The sequence below is a fragment of the Macrobrachium nipponense genome, chromosome 31, assembly GCF_015104395.2.
Source record: "Macrobrachium nipponense isolate FS-2020 chromosome 31, ASM1510439v2, whole genome shotgun sequence".
Classification (NCBI taxonomy): Eukaryota; Metazoa; Arthropoda; class Malacostraca; order Decapoda; family Palaemonidae; genus Macrobrachium; species Macrobrachium nipponense.
The window spans coordinates 15,945,793-15,966,993 of NC_061093.1; the positions used below are offsets into that span (position 1 = coordinate 15,945,793).

The 21,201-nt window shown below is 32.1% G+C and overlaps 1 protein-coding gene across 2 annotated transcripts in view; it reads left to right on the plus strand.

Moving 5' to 3' along the window:
* The window catches only part of LOC135206645 (tetratricopeptide repeat protein 14-like), a 273,980-nt gene extending 253,946 nt beyond the window's left edge, over positions 1–20,034 (plus strand). For both annotated transcript variants that reach the window (XM_064237996.1, XM_064237997.1), the window contains exons 17-18: positions 16,464–16,508; positions 18,934–20,034. In XM_064237996.1, coding sequence (XP_064094066.1) covers positions 16,464–16,508; positions 18,934–19,738 — 850 coding nt within the window. In that variant the 3' untranslated portion in view covers positions 19,739–20,034. The remainder of the gene's footprint in view (positions 1–16,463; positions 16,509–18,933) is intronic.
* The last annotated feature ends 1,167 nt before the right edge of the window (positions 20,035–21,201 follow it).

Sequence of the window (21,201 nt, forward strand, 5' to 3'; positions counted from 1 at the left end):
CGTAAGCTAAACCCGTCATAAGCGTGGGACTGCCCATATGTATATATATATACATTGGTCCCCCATATTTGTGGGGGAGGCATACCAACACACACACACACACGTGAATTGTTAGAACCCGAGAATAGTTGGAACTCCTATAAAAATGCTTAAAACCTCCTATTTTGTTAGTTAAAACTCGGAAAAACCCACTAAAAATGTTTATACCTGTTTTTTTTAAATAGTTTTATCACAAAAAGTGCATTTTATGATGAAATTGATGAAAAAAAACAGGAATTTGTGGAGATTTCTACTAGAAAAATAATGCAAATAGACAAATTTTCCAAGTAATGCGGGGAAATGTTCCAGAGAGAAATCCGCGAATGTGTGAGTCCGTGAATCTGGAGAATGCAAATACAGAGAGTCTGCTGTATATATATATATATACAGTGCCCGTCAAAAAAAACTGTCGTGGTAGCGATTTCGTAAGAAAAAAACATGTTGCGGAAAAGAAAATATTAATTAAAAATCAATGGTTAGTAATAAAAAAAAAAAAAATAGGTTAACACTCACCAACTCCTAGCCTAATATTTAATAGGCATTCCCCGACGTTTCCGAACTTCTTTAAGCCTATTGGGGACGGAATCTGCAAGTTTTTGCAGGAGCTTCTCGTCAAGGTTGGTCCCAGATACGTTTCAACTCTGTCTCTAACTTTTCAGTTGTTGTCGTGTCAACGTCTGTAATTTTCTTTTCATAGTCGCCCAAAGATTTTCAATAGGCGAAATATCTGGGGAATTACCTGGCCAGTCTTGTATAAAATCAATTCCACAGTCCTTGAACCAATTAATATTTTGTTTCGCAGTATGCGAAGGCGCTCCGTCCTGCTGAAAAATACTTGTTTTACTGAGCTCAAAAGATTCCTCCAAATTCTCGTTCAACAGTGTGTAATACGAGTCCTTATTAACAGTATTGTTACGAGGTAATATTACTAAATTACCTTTACCACCATAACCAAAACAACCCCATACCATTACATAAGAAGGGAATTTCACACACTTTCCCTTATGTCCGAAACAAAAAAACTTGCTTCGTCACTCCATAGCACTTGACGCCATTTTGCCAGAGCCCAGTCTTTGTAAGAACGTGCAAAATTTAGTCGAGTCTTCTTTTGTTTAGTGGTTATCAGCGGCTTCTTACGCACCTTCACTTTTGAATATTTCAAGTCCTTGCTCAAGCGCGCTGTATGGTCCTAACAGAAGCTCCTGCCACTATATCTGGATTTGCAACCTTAAGTTCTCTGGCAGTAAGGGTCGGATTGACTTCAATATCCCTGCCCAGCACTCTTAAACCCCTGTTACTAATGATACGTGGCCTCCCAGAACTTGTAGAAGCACGAGGTACTTCCTGGTCTCCATTGTCGTGGTATTTTTTCAAAATGCGCTGCACAGTTCGCTGGTTTACACCAATTTTCTCACTAATTTCGCCAGTTTTATAACCTTCACTGTGTAACTGCACAACTCGTACACGATTTTCAAATGAGGTATACCCTGTAGACATAGTACACTAGCGTACACACACACTTTCACAGAAAATTCTGGAAGCGTGATCCAAAAAATCAGGCAGGTCACGATCGATGTCTACTGTTCATAAATCACTTAAGAACACTGACCGAATAACTTTTGGATCTTTTTCCCACGCTGTGAGTGAGACAAATGACTCAGTTGTGTTGCCAATTAGTCAGTTTCTCCCAGCCGATTTTTTCCCCATAGATATGGGGGTCGCCTTATTCGCGGCAAAAAAACTGTCGCGTTTTGAAACGCGACAATTATTTTGACGCGGAGTGTATATATATATAATATATATATATATATATATATATATATATATTATATATATATATGATGATGTGTGGGTGTGTATATAATATAATTTTATATAATTATATATGTGTATATATATATATATATATATATATATATATATATATATATATATATATATATATATATATATATATGTATATGTGTGTGTGTATATTTATATATATATATATATATATATATATATATATATATATATATATATATATGTATAGGTGTGTGTGTATATTATATATATATATATATATATATAATATATATATATATATATATATATATATATATATATATATATATATATATATATATATATTATATTATATATATAATATGTATGTTATGTATAGTGTGTGTGTATATATTATATATATATATATATATATATATATATATATATATATTATATATATATATATATATATATATATATATATGTATATATATATATGTATATATATATATATATATATATATATATATATATATACTATATATATATATATATATATTATTGTATATATGTAATAACTGAATCACAAAAGTTTGGAACATGATAGATAAATAAGTAAAGGTATAAGCCACGAAGGAAAGATAACTCCGTTGTTGATCTTTCCTTTGTGGCTTATACTATAAATATATATATATATATATATATATATATATATATATATATATATATATATATATATATATATACACATATATATGATTATCATCACTTTAGCACATAATTCATTTATCACACATATCCACAGGTGAAAAATAAGAAGCAGGGTGTAGGTCCTGACCAGTTTCGACTTTATTTCCATGCCATTGACGAAGGACTGATATATAATATTAGAAGTCACCAATATATATACTACAGAGACAGTACTGACGAACGTACACACAACCGTTTGAGACTGCAGATCCACCCACAGGCAGGTGTCAAGGTAGGAGTAGCTTCCAAAAATCATTTGGCTAAAATTTACTATAAATTCTCAAGGGACACTACCGATAAATGTGCTCACCGTAGGAGACAAGAAGTCCACACCTGACAGGTGTCAGGGAGGTGGGGTTGGAAATCTCATTACCACTACTGCCCCCTTACTGTGTTTACAAATATGATAATCCTATTTCCTTACATCTCTACTGCCTACCTTAAAATTTAAACAATTTATAAATTTCTTTAGATATTAAAGGATCAAGTTTATACATTCCTTGACTGATGTTCAAATTATTGTTGTAACTGTCTTTTATAAAGATAGATTCAATGATATTCCTTTCTATTGCATTATTAGAACACACAATCTTTTTTTGCCCCTTCCCAGTTAATAACATGATTGTTCTCACTAACATGTACAAAAATACCACTATTTCCCTGTGCATATCTCACACATTTTTTTTTATGTACTATTCACTTTTCCAGTGCTTTACCCGTTTGACCAATGTAAAAGTTGTCACAAGACTTGCATGGAATTTAATATACACATCCTTTAGTATTGTCAGGGGAATTCTTGATAAGTTCATGTTCATTGTTTTATTGTTTTTAAAAGCAGCATTAACACCAAAATTCTTCAAGAGATGGGGGATATCATTCATATTATTATAAGGTAGTACAGACAAATTTTGCTGTTGTAGGGTTCTTTTTGGTTTTGATACATGGTCTTTTTTGCCGCTACTAATGCATTGTTTAGTACTTTGTCTGGATATTTCAGTTTCTTGCCTGTATTCTGAATCTTATCTATTTCCTCATCTATATATTCTGGGCTACATACGCATAGTGCTCTTAGAAACATAGATGCATACACTGATTTTTTAACCTTAGTATTTTGTCCAGAGTAGAAATGCACATAGGAAGAAATATTTGTAGGTTTTCTGTAAACACTATATTTAAAGCCACTCCTATTTCTCCATTTTAGGACATCCAAAAAGGGGAGGCACCCATCTTTTTCCATTTCCATAGTAAATCTAATTGATGGTACTAATTGAAAATAATCATGCTATTAGCTGGGAAGGGGCAAAAAAGGTTGTGTTCTAATAATGCAATAGAAAGGAATATAATTGAATCTAGCTTTATAAAAGAAAGTTACAACAATAATATGAACATCAGTCAAGGAATGTATAAACTTGATCCTTTAATATCTAAAGAAATTTGTAAATTGTTTAAATTTTTAGGTAGGCAGTAGAGATGTAGGGAAATAGGAGTATTATATTTGTAAACACAGTAAGGGGGCAGTAGTGGTAATGAGATTTCCAACCTCACCTCCCTGACACCTGTCAGGTGTGGACTTGTTGTCTTCTACGGTGGGTACGTTTATCGGTAGTGTCCCTTGAGAATTTATTGTAAATTTTAGCCAAATGATTTTTGGAAGCTACTCCTACCCTGACACTTGCCTGTGGGTGGATCTGCAGTCTCAAACAGTTGTGTGTGTTTGTCAGTACTGTCTCTGTAGTATATATGTTTGTGACTTCTAATACTATGTATCAGACCTTCATCAATGGCTTGGAAATAAAGTCAAAACCGGTCAGGAGCTACAGCCTGCTTCTTATTTTCCACCTGTGGATATGTGATATATATATATATATATATATATATATATATATATATATATATAAATAAAACTAAAAACTCTGGCACTCTGTATGAATAAATATATGTTTGTGTATTTATTACACAAGAAACAGCATGTTCAGGCAGATCCAGGCAATTCATGTCATACCCAGTCTAGGTTAGCCTTCTGTTCCATGAGTGATTGTAATCAGATTCAACTACAGTGTGATAACTTTGCTGATCTTAATTACTAGATTAGAGATTAAATTGCTCCAACAAGGTAAGGAAACCTGATGGTAATCTGTTTGAGCTAATGATGGATCATAGTGATTAATTTGGATAAGGAAGTGAAATTGTTGGATTTGTTGAACATAGGAAAGTTGTTTGTGAAAGCAGTCATAAATGTTGAAAGAATGAAAGTACCAACCACACAATAAGTGAAAAAGGACACAAAATATGAGGCAGTTTCAGTGTCGTGCTGGAGGGAGTGAAAATTGTATCTCGAGTTTGTGATAAAGTACTTCAAAAATGGGATAAAATGCCGCTCATCAGAAGCCCTTCATTTACACTGAAGAAACCACATCGACATTTTCAGCTTCAGGTCATCATCATACCACTGTCAGGGCACAGCATGTCAAGGAAGAAGAACAGGAGCCGAGGTGAGTACTACATATTTACAAAGTGTGTATGAGAGAGAGAGAGAATAGAGACTTTAAAATTTTTGTGTTGATCATATACTAGAGTTCTTTTTAAGAATTTTATTATTATTAATATACAGTAGACAGTAGTGTTTACAGGTATTTGTATATGATGATATACAGTATTCATTACAGTAAATTGTACAATATTACTTTACAGTAAGTAGTACAGGATTACTTTACAGTAAATTATACATTATTACTTTATAGTGAATTTTATTCTTATGTTGGTATACAGTACTATACAAGAATCCTGAATATCATCAGGTATTTATACTTTAGCAACTCATAGTTATGTGTTTAGGTAGTATTTCAAATTCTAATGTACATATAAAAGTACATATAGAATAAATCCTAATATTTACAATGCTTATGGGACAAAAACAGCACACCTGAGATTCTCACCTGACAGTGAGCCCCCACCTTCCATCTTCCAACTGGTCAACACCTATTAAAGAAATAAAGTAAAACTGAGAACTTGACTAAGACTAGATCATATATGAATTGGTTTGACAGTATTCATTGCCTGAAAATTCTGCATAGCATTTTTATAAGAAGGATGTGTAAATTACACAGTGCATCTACATATATCCTCTGAAAAATATTGAAATTTGTAATGATGACATGTGAAAAATAATCCAAGAAACTTGACTCTTCTGTAGAGTTAAGGAATCCCAAAGAGTAGTTGGCCACCAAAATGGTGTGAGTAGTGGCATCTTCATTTATATGTTGTGAAAGTCAGAATTGCTGAGGGTGAAAATATTAATAGAAGCCATGAATTTTAGGAATAGAAGGTTTAGGAACATGTTACAGGTTGACCATCACCAATTTGGCATCATTGGGACCTGCAGAGTGCCGGAATAGTGATTTTGCCAGATTACAGAGTGGTTCGGTTACACTCAACCCAACAGTTAACCACCTCATCCTATCTTTACAATGCGTACTACTCTGTGAATTGGTACAAAATGTTTAATAAGGAAAAAAAAAAAGTTCATCATTGCTGCTTCCAAAGTGAAGAGCTGGAATGTGAAGGTAACCACATTAGCACATCTTGAGGGAGGAGGTATCAGTATTCCCTTCTTCTTCTTAAATTTATATCTGTACTGTATTTCATAATTTTTTTAATGTACGTAATATGTTGCACACATTCATTAGCTGGCGTCAGTGAACTTTCTACAGCTTGTTTTGGGTCATGTTGTTATGCATATGATTTTTTTATTTATATTTTATGCTATTCTTATTTATATTTTTACTGCATTTTCTCATTTTTTACAACCTTACAGATAAATGCAATTGTGTGCATTGGGTATGTACATACACACAAGTAATGGCGGGTTGGTGCGGTGACCTGGGAAATTTTAGATTGTGCGAGCCAAAAATAATGCTTGATTAGTGATGGTCGACCTGTACCAACCTTTAGGGATAACTTTCAGGTCATCTTTTTGTTATTTTGAAATTTATTCTAATTGTGAAGTTGTGGTTTGAGTGCTCTCTCTCTCTCTCTCTCTCTCTCTCTCTCTCTCTCTCTCTCTCTTGTTTGAGATTTTAAAAACTAAAATTAGTTTCCATTGTTCTTGAGCTATGGTGTGACTTCATTTAGTTTGGAGATGCATCATATGTTATCAACCGTTATATTTGTGTTGTCACTGATTATTGGTTTGCTACTGTCCCTATTTTGATTATTTGTTGCATGCTATGTAGTGACTTGTCATGTTTAAATTGAGTTGAATTTAAATAAAGTATTGATGATAAACAAGTGTTTCTTTTTGTGTTTTACATTAAATGAATTAGGTGGTGAGTTTGAAGCTTCTTCATTTTTTATTTTTAAAGTTTCAGTAATTTTTATTATAAAAAATAGACATTTGTGACCATTTTCATTGTGTAGTGTGCTTGCTTTGTGTCTGCAACCTACTTGTTTATTTGCAAAGTCTGCTGAAATATGAGGAAGGTGTAGAGGAAATAAATTTTGTCTTTAAATGGTTAATGATCAATAAATTTAATCTTTGCATAGCAATTCTATTTATCTTTTGAATAACAGTAACAGCTCACTGCTTGTACAGCATATATGAAATGTGCACCCCTCTCTCTCTCTCTCTCTCTCTCTCTCTCTCTCTCTCTCTCTCTCCTCTCCTCTCTTCTCTTTTCTCTCTCTCTCTCTCTCTCTCTCTCTCTCTCTCTCTCTCTCTCTCTCTCTCTTATATTTATAATTTTATATTGCATTATCTTTTATCATTAGTACACATTAAATTGGGTGTACAGTTATTCTGCCAAAATAAGACATTTGGAAACTTCATGAAGTATTGTATAGGCTAGGACATCAAAGTGAGTAATGTTGTTCCTCATATCTCTAATGAATTTGTTGGACTGTTCAGTCATCTCATACTGTACATATACATAGAAGCATCAGAGGGCTAGCAAATATCCTAATAAGTAGAACTTTGATTCCTCAAAACTTTGGATATCTTCGGATTCAATAGATATTGTCAAAGTCAATCTTACGAAATAATACACAATGATTATTACTTTGCATTTTGTTTGATAAAGGAATCCTAATTTTGTTTTTACTTGACTTCTTCATTCATTTCTTTTGCACATGTTCCTTTTCCTTGCTGTTTTCAGTATTCTCTTATTTCTAGATTTACTTGTACCTACAACTCCTCCAATAAACATACATGATGATATGTCTTGTCATTTGACCTAAACATTGAGTGAACCTTATCTGAAATTGGACATTGACAGCGTTAGCTGTATAACTTTATATTCTATCTGATGATGCAATTAACAGACACTATAATTTTACTAAGTATGTACTGTGTGTCATTAATGCTGAAGTCAAATCATATTTTATTAAATGTTGAATTTTGATTTTGTAGTTAATTTTTTTCCAGAAGTTTTTTATATTAAGTACAATTACATCGTTTCATTTTTGTAATGTTTGCAGCTTTGTAAATAAATCAATTATCCTGTATTAAATATTGTATTATTAAAATAGTCCAGTGTAAGTGCATCTTAATTACCTGTTTCAGAGTTGAAACTTGTGTATAATTAATTCATTACATATTATAAGAAAATTATGAGCAACAGAGCTGGGTCACACTTCCACATCTTTTAGGTATGCTTTGGATTTAGTATTTTCAATTTATTAAAGCTATAAAAGAATAAGAATTGCTGGGGAGCCAAAGAGTATCCACCTAACAGTTGTTTTCTTACATACATATATATATCATATATATATATATATATATATATATATATATATATATATATATATATATATATATGTATATAGTATAATATATATCGTGCCACTGAATATTTTCATGCCTCCAGCACTGTTCTAGTTGTGTAAGGTTAAGTTTGCTTCCTCGTACGTTTTACTTTTGTAAATTTTTTGAGAATTTTTGTGACCATTACTAATAATTGTTGTCAAAAACCTATAAGCTGTTTATAAAGTAGTACATAGGAGTGATGATTTTATGAAAGCTTAAGTTGTATACCCAAGGAAATACAAATTATTTTAAAAAATATGGTATTTTTCAACTATTACTGGGTCCAAATTCGAGGTTTCTGTAGTACAGTCACCTCTCAATTAACACATTTTCAATTTAACACGAACTAGAAAATATTTTAAAAAGTTTAAAACAGCGAAAATTTCGATTGAACGCGAGTTGGCACCCGAGTGTTGTTTTCATATCACCCGCGCATCTGCGCTGCAGACGACAGCCGTTGACATAAACAAAGACATGGCAAAGTACACTGTATATATTTTTTATTAATAAAGCAAAAGACAGTGTGTGCTGTATTTATTAATAAAGCAAAAGACTGTTTATTTGTTAATAAACCAAAAGATTTTGTTCTGTTTTTTCTTTTTCGTCCGACCAACATAGTACAGGTATTCTCCTACTTACAATGGGGTAAGGTTCCATAAAAACCATCGTTTGTTGGAAAAATCATATCTCGAATATAGCCTATCCTACCCTAGGGTAATGAGTACCATTTTACACATAGGGTAGCCTAGTCTACACTGCACAGTATACTTTATACATACACAGCATAGTAATAATTAATTTTAGCTAATTCTCTAGATTCAATGCATATTGGCTTATGATAATGCGGTACAAAAAAAAAAAAAAAAAAAAAAAAAAAAAACACGAAACGATTCTCATCGGCATAATTGAGCGATGTCAGGTTGCTGATGGCTATGTATAATTACAAACATAACAAATATGCATCTTTTCCATGAAGCTTTTAAAAAGTTATACGTTACTTCACTATATCCAACAATATTGTATGTATTCTCATATTATTGTATTACGTATTATTATAAAATAATAATAACCTAGCGGTCAATGTTTTCGTTTGGAAATCAGCTGATAGCAAATATGAGTTTAATTTGCCATATTTAACTCAATTCCGTGCAAATATTTTTACTTCCAGTTACAAATAAATATCTAGGTACTTTACTTATATGAGACAAGGTCATTTTTTGTTATACAACGGATTTTTAAGTTGAAAATATGACCTCAATAAGTCTCATTGTGAACTATACTATTATTTATGTTAACAGATTGCGTTGGGAGCATGTTTATTGCGTAAAAAAAAAAAGACGTGATTTCGTTCGCTATTTTCACTTGATTTCATTGTAATATACAACCTTTACGTCATTTATCTGTTTATTGGCTTGAAAACAACAGTAAAATTTGTTGTTTCAAGCCCAGTAGTTTTGATTGGAATTATTTTCTCTCTATTCTATCTATGGTTGTGTTTGATGGCATAACTTTACGGGAGTTTTATCTCTGTTGCCGATGCATGATAATAGTCATTAGCAGATTGAACAACCTTCTCAGCATCAGCTCCAACTTGGTTTAAATTTAACTGCATATTTATTTGTTGATCTTTGATCTATAGCAGATAAAGTTATTGCATAAAAATATATCAGTCCTATTCTACATAACGTCATTTATAACATAACTACGGTAATTGTTTACTATCGTACAATGGTTGAAATACAAGCCAAACGGATGTTGCTATTATGCAATTCAGCTGTACTTAGCAAAAAAGTACAGTTCCCCAAGTCCAGGAACGTAACCCCCCTTATTACTGTTACGTATTTCTAAAGGGAAAAATATGTTTAAATGAGGCTTCATTAATTAACGTGAGCTCTCCGGTAACGTAACCTTCGTGTTAATTGAGAGGTAACTGTACATTGGCACATTAACTTTGCTGGTTACGTCATACTCAACCTACGTCATTTTGTGGTTACGTCCTCACCATCTCTCATCAATTTATTAAAATATTCTTGTTTCTCTCTCTCTCTCTCTCTTCTCTCTCTCTCTCTCTCTCTCTCTCTCTCTCTCTCTCTCTCTCTCTCTCTCTCTCTCTCTCTCTCTTTTTCAGTGTACAATCGACCCCCACTGTTCACAGACTTGCTTATCCACAGATTTTTCTATGGACCATATATACCCATTGTTTGGAGGAAATTCGCCCATTCGCAGTATTTTTCACCGAGAAGTATTCACAAATTACTGTATTTTCATAAAATTTTTGTGACAAATGCATTTTTTGTGATAAAATTATTAAAAAACTTGGTTATAAGCATTTTTAGTTTTTTTGTGTTTTAACTAACAAAATAGGCAGTTTTAAGCATTTCTAGAGGGGTTTTAAGTATTTGGGGGGTCTTTTACCCATCCCCCCACGAATAGGGGGGTGTACTGTATACATATCCTTTAATGAAAAAACACTGCAAAATAAAATATCAATAAAAACATTTCACTTACAGAATCCAATTACTCTTCAGTAATAATGTAAAAATATATTAGTCCTATTCTACTTAATGTTATTTTTAACAAAACTACGGTAATTATTTACTATCGTACAGTGGTTGAAATGCCAAAGACTCCGTTTGCTATTTTCACTTGATTTTATCATAATACAAACATTATTTATCTTTTATCGGCGTGAAAGTATTCATTTCATTATAATACAAACTTTATTTATATTTTATTGGCATGAAAGTATTCTTTACTAACGGGGGTTCTTATATATAAAATTTTTTTTCATTTTTATAATTTTGTTTTAGTCGAAATATGACCCAAATAAAAAATGAACAGCAATGTTTTGGTTTGGTTTGGAATAAGGCTGATAATGAGACAAGTTTATTTCACCATTATTTAACTCGTTACAGAATTATATTCTTGCTTCTAGTTGCCATAAATGAATTTCTAGATACTTGGTTTATATATGAAGTTTTTTAAGTCAAAATATGAATCTAAATTTAGTTATTTTATTCATTAATAGATGGCATGGGGAATACTTTTCTGAAAAAAAAAATTCAGTTTGCTATTTTCACTTGATTTCATCATAACATAAGCTTTACTTATCTGGGGCATTCTATAATAATATTAGCATTAGATAATAACATATATATCTATATTATAATCTATAATTATATATATAATATATATTAGTATTACTCGGTATATTATATATAGTATATATATATATATAAGTATAATATACTATATATATATATAACGCGAAATACCACGGGAAATGAAAGTCAGGAATCCAAGCGCTTTCGTCTTTATTCAGACATCGTCAAGGAGCTACTGAAGTACAATCGGAGAGGAAGGCCTCAGGTACAAACAAGATCAGGAATACCAGATGGTTAATTATCAAAAGGGTAAAAATTAAAAGGGATAATCCAGGATTATCGGATATCACACGGTCACAAACTTAAACAGATTCTGGACCCTAACCGAAATTACAAAGTATCTTTACAGTCCAAAACCATGTAAAAACTGAATATATTAATTTTGTTGCTTATATTTATCTACAACTTTTTTCATTATGAAAGCATCAAGTTTAAATAAACCAAGACTTAAATTTAGAACATTTCTATTATTTGACTTGATAAAACAAGATTCAATTATATTCTTTTTAACTGTGTCATTACATGGTACTAAGGCTCTTGCTTGACTCCAGTTTAATAGGATGGTCTAAATCTCCTCATATGTACAAATAATGCATTCGATATTTGCCCAGTTCTCACAGAATATTGATGTTGCTTAAGACGCTGTGAAAGAGATTTGCCAGTTCCTGGTCCGTAATAGATTTTATCACACTTTTTGCAAGGAATTTCATATATGCAGCCTGGAAGATCTTTAGGAGAATTTTTGATTACTAAACTCTTGACATTAATATTACTGAAAACAACATTTATGTTAAAAAGCTTTAAAATTCTAGGAATATCTAACAACCTTTCATCATAAGGTAATTTAGAATGTTGATGCTTACTAAATTCAAGTTTGTCATTAGTTGAATAAAATGTTTTTCTAGCTCTTTTCCATGCCACATCTACAAAAGTCTGGGGTGGGGTATTTAAGTTTCAATGCAATATCATAAATAGTTTTAATTTCAGCGTCATAAACTGCGGGCTACAGACATGTAAAGCCTTAGGAACATCCCAGAAAAAACAGAGAATTTAACATTTTGATGGTGATTGAAGTAGTAATGAACAAAGAGGCAATATTAGTTGATTTTCGAAAGACTGAAAAGGTGAAATTTCTATCATTTCTATGGACAGTTACATCAAGAAAATTCAAATTACAATTTCTTTCTTCCTCTACAGTAAATTTTATAGAAGGGACTAAATTATTGAGATTATTAAGGAATCCTGGAGGTTTTCGTGAACTGGCCAAATACAGAAGATATCATCCACGTATCTAAACCAAACCTAACTTTTTGGGGCAAGATTCTTGGTAAGAGTTTTGTCTCAAAAAATTCCATGTAAATATTGCTAAGGTGACAGGAGATAAGGGATTACCCATGGCCATGCCAAACTTTTGTACAAAAAATTCCCCATTGAAACAAAATTTACTATCTTTGATAACTAACCTTTATGAGACTAATGAGATTTTCTACACTTAAGGGAATGTCAGACGCTCTAATTCCTCTTCCAAATATTCAAGTAAGTCATCTACAGGCACTTTTGTAAATAAAGAGACAACATCAAAACTAACCATATTAAAATCATAATTCAAATTTAAACTATTCAATTTGTTTATAAAATCAACATTGTTTTTAACATTCGTGTTAGAAATATTTCCTACCAAAGGAGTAAGAATTTTTACAAGCCATTTAGATAAATTATACGAAACTGAGCCCACTGAGCTAATGATTGGTCTGATAGGGTTATTGATTTTATGTCTCGTTGACTAAACCATACATGTAAGGTAGGGAGGCGCATTGCGGTGTAAACTGTTTAATTAAAATGGTCCAAGCCCTTCAAAATGGATTTAAGTTTGTTTATTAAAATGGGAGTTGTTAACTGTCTGTGTAGGGTCAGACCTCAGTTTCGTATAAGTATCAGTGTCATTTAGCAATTTTATCATAATTACCACTGCATTAGATTATCTGCTTTTTGTCACCTTCACTGGTTTCGTCTTCTTTAATTTTCTTAAACGCCTGGAGAAATCACGGTACATTAGGGGGAGATAATGTACCCGTGAGATTTCTCCAGGCGTTTAAGAAAATTAAATGGTAGAAATTTCACCTTTCATCTTTCGAAAATCAACTAATATTGCCTCTTTTGTTCATTACTACTCCAATCACCATCAAAATGTTAAATTCTCTTGTTTTTTTCTGGGATGTTCCTAAGGGCTTTACGTGTCTGTAGCCCGCAGTTTATTGACGCTGAAATTAAAACTATTTATGATATGCATTGAAACTTAAATACCCAAGGACTTTTGTAGATGTGGCATGGAAAAGAGCTAGAAAAACATTTTATTCAACTAATGACAAACTTGAATTTAGTAAGCATAACATTCTAAAATTACCTTATGATGAAAGGTTTTTAGATATTCCTAGAATTTTAAAGCTTTTTAACATAAATGTTGTTTTCAGTAATATTAATGTCAAGAGTTTAGTAATAAAAAATTCTCCTAAAGATCTTCCAGGCTGCATATATGAAATTCCTTGCAAAAAGTGTGTAAAATCTATTACGGACAGACTGGCAAATCTCTTTCACAGCGTCTTAAGCAACATCAATATTCTGTGAGAACTGGGCAAAATATCGAATGCATTATTTGTACATATGAGAGATTTAGACCATCCTATTAAACTGGAGTCAAGCAAGAGCCTTAGTCCCATGTAATGACACAGTTAAAAGGAATATCATTGAATCTTGTTTTATCAAGTCAAATAATAGAAATGTTCTAAATTTAAGTCTTGGTTTATTTAAACTTGATGCTTTCATAATGAAAAAAAGTTGTAGATAAATATAAGCAACAAAATTAATATATTCAGTTTTTTACATGTTTTTGGACTGTAAAGATACTTTGTAATTTCGGTTAGGGTCAGAATCTGTTTAAGTTTGTGACCATGTGATATCCGATTAATCCTGGATACCCTTTTAATTTTAATTTTTTTCCCCTTTTGATAATTAAACCATCTGGTATTCCTGATCTGTTTGTACCTGAGGCCTTCCTCTCCGATTGTACTTCAGTAGCTCCTTGACGATGTCTGAATAAAGACGAAAGCGCTTGGATTCCTGACTTTCATTTCCCCTGGTATTCGCTTATTATGAAGTCACGTGCATCTACTGTGTTTTTTAAGCATATATATATATATATATATATATATATATATATATATATATATATATATATATATATACACTGTATATATATATATATGAATAACTTGATCACGAAGTATATAAAGCGTGATGTTATGTATAAATAAAGGTTTTTTGCCACGAAGGAAAAAATGAAAAAGCGAGATACCCAAGTACTTTCGGTCTTGTTCTGACCCTTTACTAAGGTTCTGAACAAGACCGAAAGTACTCGGCTATCTCGCTTTTTCATTTTTTTCCTTCGTGGCAAAAAACCTTTATATATATATATATATATATTATGTATATATACATACACTATACATACACATACACATACACACACACATCACACACACACACACACACACACACACATATATATATATATATATATAGATATATATATATATATATATATATATATATATATATATAAATATATAGATATATATATATATACATATGAATAATTATCACATCAAACCGTGTTCATTATCATATCATTCAAGCTACAAATGTCCTAATATCTAAATTCACAATACCTCCCAAATGATATATATTCACATATGTACCAAAGGGGAATTTTTTAGTTGATAATAATTTCGTCCCCCCCATGGGATCGAACACGTCCAAGTGGACGGGGACAAAATCAGGACAGTCAGTGACGCTATCCAAGGACATTTGTAGCTTGAATGATATATATATATATATATATATATATATATATATATATATATATATATATATATATATATATATATATATATATATATATATATAATACACACATACATATATATATATATATATACATACACATACATATATATATATACATATATATATATATATATATATATATATATATATATATATATATATATATATATATATATATATATATATATATATATATATATATATATACTATATATACATATATATATATACACACATATACATATACATAATATATATACATATATATATACGTATATATATTCTTTCATATGTATGGTTAAATTTTGACGTGCCTAAAATTGGGGTTACATGTGTTTGAAGGAACGCATCTAGACATAACACAAGGACCTCTGTAATGAACTTATATTACTTTGTTACAGATATGTAATGTCTTTAATTTATGTGAAGAGACAAAAAACTACCTACTTGTTGCATTTGTTGCTGCACTTTCCCTTTTGATTAAGTATTTGTTTTTTTTGTATTTTTATATTAGATATAATATATATCTATATATATTATATATTATATATAGATTATATCTATATATATTTATATTTATATATATATACATATATATATGTACATATATATATATCAATGCAGTATATTTTTCTGTAAGTAAGACTGGTGTTTTTTTTTTCTATTTAGAGTTATGAGCAAGGAATTTAATGAATTTTGTTATGGAAAAATCATTATTGTCAACACAACAGCAAGATTTCTTTAGCCCAAAATGTCTAATGCCAGTATATTGAGCTAAGCAGAAAATTTTTATAACTTGAAGAGGAAATAGCTGAATCCTACTGTATATAGTAGGAAGGATCGTATAGCGTGTTGGTTATTTAACATACAGTACATAGAAAGTTGTGGGGTAAGGTCTTTATTTTTATTTAAGATAATGAACTCCTTTTTTTAAAGAAAATTTCTAAGCATTTCAGATTATTTTCATGACATATTATATCAAATTATTTATATAAGTACTCATGAAGAATTTCTTATATACTTTTTATTTATTACAGGGATGAAGAAAAGGAAAAGGAGAAGGAGTTGCCAGGAAATGAAGAGTAAGTTTGCACATCTTTTAAATTATTCACAATGTTTTCAGAGACTCGCTCTTTCCCATACACTCGCAAAGAAATATCTTCATATGTTAGATCTGGGTTCTTGTATGCAGGGTTTGAGCATGAACATCCAAATATTAAACTGGCCAGTATGCATGTACTCCCACACTTTTATGTGAACTGAAATTAACTTCTTGAAGGGAAGATGTGCTTCTTGAGTGGTATATGTGTGTTTGTGTGTGTGTGGACCCATGTGTTTAGAGTTCAGATACTTTTTCATTAGAGTTGTAATGAACCAAAGCAAATTATGGTAGACTTTGTTTGTAGTATAGGCTGGGATTAAATTTTGATAACCATAAAGAGCTTGTTAATTTTATGGTTTTTCATATTACAGTATTTGTAAATTTTTCTCTGAAGACCTTGAAATCCAAGAGGAGATGAATTATTCTTCCCAGATGAGATTTGAATCCAAACACAAGCAGTCCCCAGTTAAGGGAGGGGTTCCGTTCCTGGCCGAGCGCTACTATCGGGATATTGGCACCACTAACTGGAGATTGCCAGCAACAAACTATTCGATAAACCGCTGTTGTTTCTAGGAGCTCACATTGTCGAGTTTGTAATAAATGGTCTTTTTTTCAAAGATTAATGCAACCTTTTCAGGGAGGAAGCTAGACCTGAGTTAAGAGGGGGAAACTCTTCTTCCATCATCTCCCTTTCTCCATCATGGGAGGAAGAATTGAAGGCGAGTCTTAGGCCTCTTGCAAGAAGTCTTGCAGGTTTCTTGTAAGCATTCTTCCATTTCAAAGGGAGGCTGAGGCTCTTTGTCACCTGCCAGTTATCATTTTTAGTCTGGCTGGGCAGTTATGGACTTCCCCATACCTTCCCACTGAGCTACCCACTTAGATAAGACTCTTTCTTTCTTAAACCCAAGAGATCACCTAGACAATTCTGCTCATCCTGCTTGCTCAGCAGGAGCTTGGTCTAAGAACTGAGCACTAATGGTTATTGGAACATCCCCCCTTGTGTCTCTGTGGATAAGGGTATGCACAGCTCATATTTTCAGCATGGCGCAAGATGGATGTTCATACCAGCTGTGCTTAGACAGTTGGTTAGGTTCTCACCCCATACCCTCTTGGGGTACAGAAGGTGAACTTGTTTTGCCTGCTTGATTACTAGTCCACACTTTGGAGTGTGTGCAATACCAAGCCCTCTCTTCAGGGGAGATCTCCGTTGAGCTCTTCCTCTTGTGTCTTTTTGAAGACACACTTGATAGAGCCTAAGCACTGAAGAATACCAGGATTCACACCTAGGCAAATGCTTGATCCTTAGATGTGCTCATACCACAGGTGTTTAGGTTGTACAGTCCTGCTCATATTTGGTCTATAAACAGATGTGCAGGTGATCCTTCCTACTGTGCTTCCCTGAAGTACACATGGTGTGAACAACCCTATCTATTCGGTAGTTGAGCGCTCAGTCATTAGTTCATGTGTATGCCAGTGCTGGACGCATACGCAGCACATAAGTGTGCTAAGTGCATCCTACATATTCACCTGGAATGAAGCCAACAACAAAAGAAGCTGGAAGTCTATGGATAAATGAAAATTTCACCAGTTCTCCCAAGTGGAGGAGGGGAGTCTAGTGAACTTGAGTTTTTTTGCATTGACTACATCCCTTGCTTTTCTACACAAGCACAGTTATTGATTTAACACCACTTCCTCCCTTTGCTGTATTTACATAGGATCAAATAATTCACGACTAATTAGTATTTTTCATAGATATATAGACTAAAGCATTTTATATGCTAAACCCACCTCAACTTCCCCCCCCCCCCCTCCCCTGTGGCCAAAGGAAAAATGGCTTGTGTCAGTAGGTTAACCCCTCCCCCTAAGCTATTAGTTAACAACCTTGTTACCAAGATCAATGACCAATCCAGTTTGTGCTGAGCAATAGGATATTGATATGAAGAAGGCTCTGGTTTGTATACAAAGAAAAAATACAAATTACTTTGAAGTTTCAAGTTTTTTCTTGCTGTATTGAATAAGATATATTATTTTTGAAATGAAGAGAAAAATGCATCTTTGTGGCTCTGAGGTGTACAGTATGTGCTGCATAATTATTGTTTACTACTGTAAGACTTGAAGTATTTTTTACAAGTACTCCACTTATTTTAAGTGTGGGAAATAGTCACCTATTGTATTCAATTTCATTGTGAAAAATAAAACATATTATAATTCCTTATATAGAAATTTTCTTTAAACTCTTGGGCATTATTCTGTTCATCATTGCTTTGGAAATTTCAATTATAGATGCGTGCTAAGCACAGAAAATAGTTTTATTTATTTGTTTTTGGGATTTACAATTGTTTCATATTCCACTATCATAAGCTTTGTTTCATATTTTACTATCATAAGCTTTGTTTTATTTTCAGGTCTGCAAAGTCAGATAGCATTTTAAAAATGATGGATTTTGCAAAGAAATTAGAACAAGGATTTCGACTAAAGGCTAAAACCAAAACGTTTGGAGTTTTACCTTATTTACAAACACATCCAATCTTCCAAAAAAGTAGAGATTCAGCTGACAGTGAAGAATCACCAACTAAAGCAAAAGAGGCTCCATTTCTAGGTGGGGTTTCCAAATCTGGAGAAACAAAGGCTGTCAATCTGAACAAAGGTACAAAGCTTGGAGAGAAAAGTGCCCCCTTTCCTCACCTAGATGATTACATGAGTAAGTTTGTGGAAGACATCAAGGAAAAAAAATCAAGGTCACAATCACAGGATAAAAAAAGCCGATCCTCAATGTCAAGATCATCGGCCTATTCCACTTCCAAGAAGTCAAACTCCAAGAGGTCTAGATCAAGGTCTCGCTCCCCATCAAGGAAATATAAGCGTCCTCACTCTAGGTCTCCTAAGCACAAAAGCAGTGGAAGACCTGGTTTTGGTTTTAAATATAGTTCAGGTAGAAGTAGTAGATGGGATACTAGTCCTAAGAATCAAATGATGGGAAAAGGTCATCCAAGAAGGGGTGAGCATAGCAGTGAATTTGGGAGGGATTCCAATTCTCAGCATTCACATGGAGTTCACAACAGAGGTTCCACTTTGGACAAAAACAGGAGACCTGAAGGAATTGGAAAAACTCTGAATGAGATGGAGACCTATGTTGAACTTGCCAAGAAAAAAAAAATTGCTGAAATGAAAAAAAGGAACAAGGAATTCCTAAAACAAAATCTTGATTAGAATAGTCAGATTTTGTCAGTTGTGATAGGTTCCGTATCAGATCACCACAATAAAGGATATTCATTCATTGCAGTTTGTTTTTATTTTTTTATTTGTTAATATTAAATTTGTCATTAGTTTTTGTGTATACCCTACATTTGTACATAACTATGAATATGCTTGGACCATACCTTATATATAATTTTATAATTATGTTATTATATGTGAAACAAAAGCATTAGATCATTTGACTCTAAAAAAACTCTGTCAAGACACACTTTAATTAATGAAGAAATCTTAATAAATATACTGGACTGTTTCCTGTATTACTTGAATCCTTTGAATCTTTTGTATAATCTTTGATGTACCATTGCTTATCTATTAAGTGATGTTTAACCAGTCAGTTTACAGTAATTGCATTGTTTTTTCTTAAATGGTGTTCGATTGATCAGTTTGAAATATAGGTACTTACCAGTGATTGTACAGCATGGTTCTTTTATGTTTAAAGCCAAGTACAGTAAGATCTATCTGAGTTGTGAAGTTATTCGTTGCTGTCAACAGGTCCTAATGTATGTGAATGTTTGGAGTACCTAAAATCAGTGATTTTCATGTTTTTTTTTTATACCATACCTTTTGCATAATTTTATATTTACTTTACCATATGTGAAACAAAGGCATTAGAAGATTTTACTTTAAAAACTGTAAAAACACTACTCTTATATACTCACATATGCTACTTTCGTAGCTCTAATTTTGAAGCTAATTTGTGGGGGTCGCATCATACACAGGATGATATAAAATTAGCATATGTAATATTCTCATATTAATCTCGTATTATAAAACACAAATATAACAAATTTGCATCTTTTCCATGGATATTTTCAAAAATTATGCTTTACTTCACTCTATTCGATAATATTGTATGTATATTCTCATATTACTACAGGTAGACACTCCTTTATCTGAAATCCTTAGGACCAGCTGTGCTTAGGTTTTCAGACTTCAGATTTTGGAACTGTAGAGTGAGGATCATAATCAAACATCACTACTGCAGCAAAAACATAAATTTTCCTTTTTTCATGTTTTTTCATTATAGTTTACTATTTTTATGAATATTAAATGAATGTGATATAATTAAGGTGATCAATAATAAGATAGTGGGACAATTACGATCGTATGTTCACTAACACATGCTATTTTCAAAAAAGCATTCTGTAAAATGCAAAATTGTACATAATCAAAATTGTTTAATTCAACTTAACAATAAGTAAGGCTATCAAATTTGTACATAATCAAAATTGTTTAATTCAACTTAACAATAAGTAAGGCTATAAAATACTTTTCATCTTATTGACCATGGAAAGGTTTGTTCTTTATTGTTACTATTTAAGTCATCAGTTTGCAGTCGTACCTTTGGAGATGGTTTGGGAATAGGATTCGCAAGTGATGACGCATCACTACGACAGACTCTGGGATTTTTCATA